The following is a 7970-nucleotide window of genomic DNA, read 5'->3' on the forward strand; positions in this document are numbered from 1 at the left end:
CTGCAACCCACATACTCAGCTGTGCTGCAAATCCCACAAATGCATGTTATTGACAAATGGGGTACCGGTTAAAAAGGAAATAAACAGGCTTGCCAACGGTATATAATGTATTGCCAAGGAGCAGTTACAATAGAGAAATGATCTACGAAACACATTTTCGAACTAGTTGTTCGATGCTTATGTGAAAACATACGTGGCAATAAAAGGTTCGGATTCAAACTCCTTGGCACACTTAATCCCAAATTGCTCCCGTAGCTGTGCCTACGGTGTATGAATGTCAGTGCTGATGGGCAGGTGGTGCCCTGCATGGTAGCGTGTGAATGATGACGCGTGAAAGCGCTTTGAGTGGAAGACAAGTAAAGTGCGATACAAGTAAAGTCTATTTAAATGAAATTGCTGCATACCATTTAGTCTCTGAAACAGGTTTATTAATCATTTACATTGTAGATGCAAAAGAAAAGACAGAGAATAAGGTTTCAGGGTGTCTTGTATATACAATATTGACAAACCATCACATCTTGGCCAAAACGCTGTAATAACTGCCTATTTCTTGTAACATGGGGACAAAGGAGACAAAGTAGGAACAGAACGGTTCAGTTAAAAAAAAAAAATACCATCTTAACGTCAATCTTTACAGCAAGGCAATTCAATATTTTCTTCCCCTCTTAAACTGCGGTGCGTGCTGGCCAGCAAGCTGTGGGCAGTTAATCCACAGCCACCAACTCAACCTCGAAGATCAGCTTTGCGTTGGGTGGAACTCTGGTAGAGTTGAGGTTATGGAATAGACGAATAAACAAATTCAACTTCAGTACAGGAAACACTTGCATGCCGGCACTCCCAAAAGGAGGCTTGCCGCAAAAATACTTACGGCCGCACAATACCGGACAAACCAGCTCATGGGTGTAGGTGGGATATCCCTTCACCTAAAATAAACTGTGTATCACTGTATTGTTTTTAAAATATATACATTTACACAGTGAAGCATTAAATCAGCCGAAAAGGATACTTTGAGTCGGGGAGACCCTTGCGTCCGTAGGCCCACTCGGGTTCAATCTCCACACGAGCCGTTTCGCCCTTGCTCATGGTCAGAATGGCCTCATCCCACTGCGAACGTAAAGGAGACGAAGTGTCACACACGAAGACTTACAAGAAATTCAGATTGCAGAGCAAAACTCAAGAAAAGTCACTCACCCCTCTGATGACTCTGCCCATGCCAATTCTGAAGGTCAGTGGTTTGGTTTGCTTCTTCTTTCTTGCCGCTACAGGGAGGGAACGGGTTAAACCCAAAGACAGGAACGTTATAGGATATTCAACTACGACAACGAAGGACAAGTGCTATTATAATGTCATAGATTTTCACAGTTAAACTGGTGATGAATAAAAAAAAAACACATTACAAAACATTTGGGGTGTAGGATCGCTTCAAGGCGCAGGTCTGTCATACTTGTGGGGATATTGGTGTCGAAGACGGTTCCGTCCTCCAGGGAGCCGGTGTACCAGCAGCTCACGTTCTCGCCTTTCTTTGGAAAGTTGCTCTTGTCCCCCTTCTTCAGCACAGACTTGAAGTACTTGGGTGGCCCCTGAGAGAAGCAATGCAGGAGAGTGGAGGTTCACAGTAGTTAGAAGTGTTTAAAGTGCAAAATCGGACACAAATACAACATCCCCCAACCCATAAAATCTAACACCCTTCGTACCTCGTCCACAACTTCGACGTCTTTGGGCTTTTCTTCAATTTTCACAGTTCGAACCTGCTCGGTCACTTCTTCAATTGGTTCTGTGCCTTTAAACCTCTGCAAATGTAAAACAAAAACAAACACACACACGTTTGTTAGCGACCCCAGACTGCGGCACTGCATGCGGGGTTGATGTAAACTGCAACAACGAGTCTCTTGAACAGCACTTACTTTGCTCTCGAAGAGCTGGTTGTAGGCGATAATAAGTTGCTCTTTCTTCGCCGTTTTGGCGACATTTTTTATGTTTCCCAGCAGCTTCTGCTCGTTGAGGAACTGAAAGGGGAAATGCAAAATAAAACAAAAAGGGGAGAAAGTTAGCAGATGCACCGTTTCAACATCATCACGTGTGCCGCTGCGACTAAAATTAATGACGCGGTTTTTTTTTTAAAGGCTAATTTACGCAGAAACCACGTTGAGCGGTAAAACGCGGCAATTCCGCTCAGGGCTTTGTGAAAACAACGAGATAACGAGACGCTCGGGACCGTTCAGCAGAAAAAAACCTCTGCATTGTTGCGCTCGCTTTGCTGCACGATGCTGGAACACAGCAGCGATCCTGATGTGGCTACGCGGAGCTAACTACGCAGCGTGCCGCAGTTCAAGTGAGCCGTCATATTTTATCCTGCGGATATTCAACTTTCACTCGCGACCGAAGTGAAATGATAAACATACCGAGTGTGCTGCATTGTCCTGGATGAACTTTATGATGTCTTTTTTGGGCAAATCATCACTTTTGAGCTGCTCATCGTTCCACTCCCGTGTTGGTTCATCCGCCATTTTGAGAGGCGAATTACTTAAGGTTGTCCCTCCTGGCGCATCTTAAAATCTGTGCCCAAAACCGGAAAACAAAATGTTTTATTGTGAACCTGACTGTAGTGGTATTTGTATCACAATACCATCTAGCTTAACTCATAGATGATCCGGTGATATTCTTCATTATGTAGTAAGCATATTTAAAATCAACAGCGTAGAGCTTATTACGGGGCAAAATAACTTATTTAACGTTAAATTAAGTATTACATTAATACAATATTTACAGTCAGTATACAACGTAACTCTATGAGCATGGAGCCCTTTAAATTAAGGATTTAAATCAGTAATGTGATGAGTGACAAATAATCAAGTTCCTTCCGATCATTGTGAATTACATTTCTATCAAATCCAAATGAAAAATTGGAAATTATTTAAATAAAATATGTTCCTCCTTTTTGTCACTGCAGTATACAAGACTCTTAAATCCTAAAAAAAAAACACTAGTAGAATTGCTTTGATAGTGTGTGGCTCCACGTGCTGTACATGTCACACTTTTTACATTTTTACAACTTTTATAACTTTCCCTGTCTGCTCCTCTCTGCTCTGTGTTCAGCAGCCGCCATAGTGAAAATAAAATATTCTCTAGAGACTCCTGGAACTCCCTGGTGGAGAACCACTGTGCTATACTGACTTTTTCAATGGAATTATTTTTCCTTTTTTTTATGGCATATACTATGTAGTTTTCTTTATGTCATATTCATGGCTTATTATACAATGATCTTTACAGATTTATTTTTATGGCATTTTAAAGACTTTTTTTCCACATACTGTAAAAGTATGAGAAAAGTCTGATAAGTAATAGTATAGTATGTCAACTAAAGGGTATTTGATATTCTATACTGTTACTTTTATCAGACTTTTCTCATAGTATACAACGACTTTTTTCAACTTCTAGGATTATTTTGTACATACTTTACTATGACTACAATTCGTTTTATACTATTTTAATGAAATGCTATAATATGACATTAATTACAGTTTTATAAGGTTTTTACGACTTACTATACTATAACTTCTCATACATGTTTTTCAATGACATTATGACTAACTATACAACTACTTTACTACTAATAGCATACTATATTACGGCTTTAAAAAAATAAACACATTTTTATGAGTCTTTTATTGTATATTATAGTGTTCAAGCTTGAAACTCTAACTAAAGTAACATTTCACATACGTACTCTCTTGCTGTATTTGATCTTATCTTAAAATCCCTTTAAACATCTTATAGGTGTTACTTACAGGCTCGCTGTATGCGTCCCAACAAGACACGGTAGCCAATGCTTATGCTCGTATTAATGGTGATCCTAAAAAAGAAAGAAAGGAAAGACGGGTCACACAAAGACACTAGCAAGCACTTCATGCGTCAGTTTCATAATTTATTAGTTGCAGCCTCTCAGAGTCATTGTGTGAGTGTTGGACTGGAAGCATTGCCTCTATTCATCAATAACCTTCAAAAGATGATGCCTTGCCACCACTATACCTGCAGCACAGGGTCATGCAGAGATCTGAGCCTCGTCTGCTACAGCAGTTACAGTGGGCGAGAAGCTCATGCGGAGGAGAGGGCTATTTATTTCTTTAGAGGAAAACCTCCCAGGCATCATCTCCTCTCTTTTGATGCCTGTGAAAGACAGACAGTCACAACACCACAAACTATCGAGGTGCTGGATTCAGAAGAATTTAAATTATTTTACAGTGCTGTACTTTATCAAAAAAAATAAAGGAATAAAAAGGCCTCGACTGCTTTTTGATATTGAGAAGTAATGTTTTTTTTACGGCGACATCTTGCACACTTAATATTTATCACAACTGTGAGCCTTTTTTTGTCATCACACACTACACCTATTTCAAATCTCTCCCTCTTTTCTCTCCATCTCTGTCTTTCTTTGATTCTTATGCCGCCAGCGTTATGTTTGCTTCTGCATTTTGGAGTGATGAGTGTGTCTGTCTTTGTTTACGAGTGGCTGGATGAAACTTGCGCCAAAGGAAGTTTCAGGAGGAAAAGACACGGCGACTGAGGATCCCGTCTGTTGCAGCGTGTCGTGATGAAGTAGCCCATTTCTTGGGAAAGCAAAGCTGAGGAGCTTAAATGAGCTCCCACATCAAGCCAGGAAGGAATCAGATTTGATTTAGCTTCTGAGAGCACTTCATATCTACAGGTTACGTAAACAAGTGATACACATTCTCAAATATGTGCCTCTCAGCACAGAACGTGCAAACAATGTAATCCTCACGGAATCTTTGCTCAAGAATGTCCTTAGATATACACTTCACACAAAAGCAGCCAAATGACCATGAGCAGGCTTTAACTCAGCATTGTTGTGGCTAACTATACATAATAAGAAAGACATCATGAAATTAAAAGCTTGATTTTGATCACTAAAAGGCATTTTCAAAAGCAGATATTTTGAAACGTAATGGAAAAAGGGGGTATTATTGGCCCCAGGAGCAAACAAGATACTGTATGTTTGTTGTATAGTTGACACTGTCACAATTTAACACAAATATTGGCAGCTTTTTGGTGAGATGTTTTATTCCTGAGGTTAATACTACTTTCTGGAATACCTCATAGTGCTACATTATCATTTAAACATTGTCATCCTATTGATATTGGATCAATTCAGTTGCAGTGCACATGCCAAATAAGGATGACAACTGTCCGAAACACTGAGCAGATCAATTAATATCTTCTCCCAGTCAACAAAGATATGATCTGTTACGTCATGACAATATTGAATTGACTTTAATACGAAGAGGAACGTCTACTTTACCTCTAAACCTGCTCTAATCACATATCCCATAACTCTACTATTGACATATAACTTGACATCATATGTACATTATGTTTACATATTTAGGATATGGAATGTATGTATTTAATGAGTTTGCTTGTAAGATTTGTAAGGTGGAATCCCCATAGTAACAGGAATGTGTGCTGATGGTTCTACCAAATAATACAATATTTCTACTGCAGACAGATCACTGCAGTCCCTACAAAAGGCCACTCCGACTGCAGTTACAACCTATGGCCTCAAGGGGGCAGTGTGCACACGTTGTTGATCCAGGTGAAGCAGTCCCTTTTCCACATTGACAAAAGATTGATATTTTCAATATATGATGTTTACAATAAGGCTTGGCAGGAGGGAAACTGGCCGTGATTCACCCCGTTGAAGAGCACAACAATAATACATTCCATAAACAGTGGAAATACATAAATAACAACTGCATGGTGAGGGGAACAAAAGGTGCTCCAGCTATACAATTCACTGTCTGGGTGGATGGTGGTACGTTAGTGTTCATGGCTAAAACACATCGTGTGCATCTGTTTATATGTGTGTGCAAAGAGAAAGAAAACAGCAGGAGCCATTGTATCCATTCATTTGTCGGTTTCCTTTCAGAAATTCTGCTCAAGTTACCTTGTAACTGCACCCATATGGAGCATCTTTTTGTCTCGCTGTCTGCACAACACATCTACTTTAGTGAGATCTAGCATGAATTAAATCAATAACCTTTTGTTATGCCATTTACCAGTGAAATCAGTGTAAGTACAGGGGGAAATTCAATAAAGCTTTTCAAATCCATTCATTTGCAGGCCTTGGGTTTCCTCATAAACTCGTACATCTATTTATGACGACAAACACCCTAAGGGTTAGTTTGATTGTTTTCAGTTTAAAGAGAAGAGAGCAACGAGGGGAAAGTGAAAGAGGATCATAAGTTGATGGGTCATTTGTATTATTGGTGTAATAACTATAACAAAACTGTGTTCAGAGAACTCACCAGAGAAATAACAACTCTTTACCCTTCAATGGCAGTCAGGAGTAGACCGGGCCTTGAAGATATCATCCACCCATACATTTGCCAAGCAGACAGGGAGCAGCTCCCCTCCTGAAGCGTTTTTCCACTTTTCCACTCCCCCCTCCTACTCACACCAGTGGAATTAAAGGCTTTCATAATAGAAATCATCCCTCGGTGGCCTTGGTCCACTGTGGATAATGTGTTTTCTGCTCAGAGTCTAATAAGATCCCCCTAAGCCATATGGCAAGCTGAGTTCACCTGCCGGTACATCGGGCTGTGAGAACACATCTTTTAGCTTCATATGGAATATGAATTATATGCTGCTGCAGCTCACATTTCATGTGATGTATAGGAGAAGCTCAGAGTTGATCATAGGTCAGCAGTTCCATCAACATCTAAAGGGCAAGAACATTTGAAACTGTTACCTCGTTCCATGAAACATCCACTTATAACCATGTCTCTTGGGAGGGCAGCAAAAAGTTGGATTAAAGTGCGATATAGCAGGTGGGCTGATCAATAGGGAGTGCAGCATTTCACACAATCATGCTCCTGGTATCATCATGCAGCGAGGAGCTCTCCATCCAACAAGCTGCACCGGGCTCTGGAACACTTCCAATCCAGAGTTTAGCCTGCAGATCTGTAGTCTCAAAACTAGCCCACGCCTTCCCTGTCAGATCTAATCTCTTGGCTGCATGCCGTGAAATGGGGCTTATTAAGAGTTTAACTGAGATCAGCCCAACCCCGATCAGAGGCATGCAAAAGGAAAAAGGGAAATCACTCACCTGAAAAATCTCAGAATCAGAAGAGCTGGGTGGCATAAGGGGTTGGTATCAGTCACGAGAGGCTTTGCTGTACACCACTACATGCTCTCTCCCTTCTGTCTCCGAGATGCTTCATCTGTTAACTGCTAATTAGAAACCAAAGAGAAAAGATGGATTTGAAGTTCCAATTGGAACTGGTCCCAGTATGATATCTCGCAGGCCTTAAAGGGACAGACATCTGAGCCACATGCTCCCAAAACTCTTGTCTCCTTGCATTACCCTCACACTGTCTGTTTAAATTTAAACAATGAGAGTCAAGGCTGCATTCTCAGAGCAAATTATATATGTAAAAAAAAAACACTGCATAATAACGTCACTCTGTCGATAATGTCCACAGCTCACGATTAGCTTGTTCTTAAACCTTAAAAATGACTGTTAAAATAACACAGTTTACTATAATGAAAGATTACATCTCATATTTAGTCTGTCTCCAGACTTTATAATCAGCCTGAATTCAAAAACCGTCATGTAAATATATGTACTAAAGAGCAATTACATTGCAGGCTAACTGAAATAATCTAATGTTGCCTACATTATGCATTTATATCCGTGTTGGTTGGGATGTCAATGTCTGTCTAGCTCTGCTGAGAATGAAATATCGCAGCAATTGTTGAATAAAATGCCATGAAATCTTACTCAGATATTCGTGGTTCCTAGATGATGAATGACAATTGGCGATCAGCTTGGCATCAAGTGAAATGTCTGAACAGCTAATAGATGGATTACTTGTCTTCTCGGGATGAATTGATCAACTGTGACAACCTAAACGATCCTCTGACTACTCCTCTCACGCAACCATCAGGTCAAA

The 7970-nt window shown here is 40.3% G+C and overlaps 1 protein-coding gene across 1 annotated transcript; it reads right to left on the reverse strand.

The window, feature by feature from the left end:
* Positions 1–412: 412 nt before the first annotated feature.
* fkbp3 (FKBP prolyl isomerase 3) lies at positions 413–2530 on the reverse strand. Its single transcript, XM_079216076.1, has 7 exons — positions 2403–2530; positions 1905–2006; positions 1695–1790; positions 1445–1580; positions 1192–1259; positions 1007–1104; positions 413–759 (listed from the first exon to the last, which is right to left on the reverse strand). Exons 1-7 carry the CDS (start codon positions 2505–2507, stop codon positions 705–707), a joined length of 660 nt encoding a protein of 219 aa, XP_079072202.1. The 5' UTR covers positions 2508–2530; the 3' UTR covers positions 413–704.
* Between the last annotated feature and the right edge of the window lie 5440 nt (positions 2531–7970).

This window comes from Taurulus bubalis (genome assembly GCF_910589615.1).
Source record: "Taurulus bubalis genome assembly, chromosome: 3".
NCBI classification, from domain to species: Eukaryota; Metazoa; Chordata; class Actinopteri; order Perciformes; family Cottidae; genus Taurulus; species Taurulus bubalis.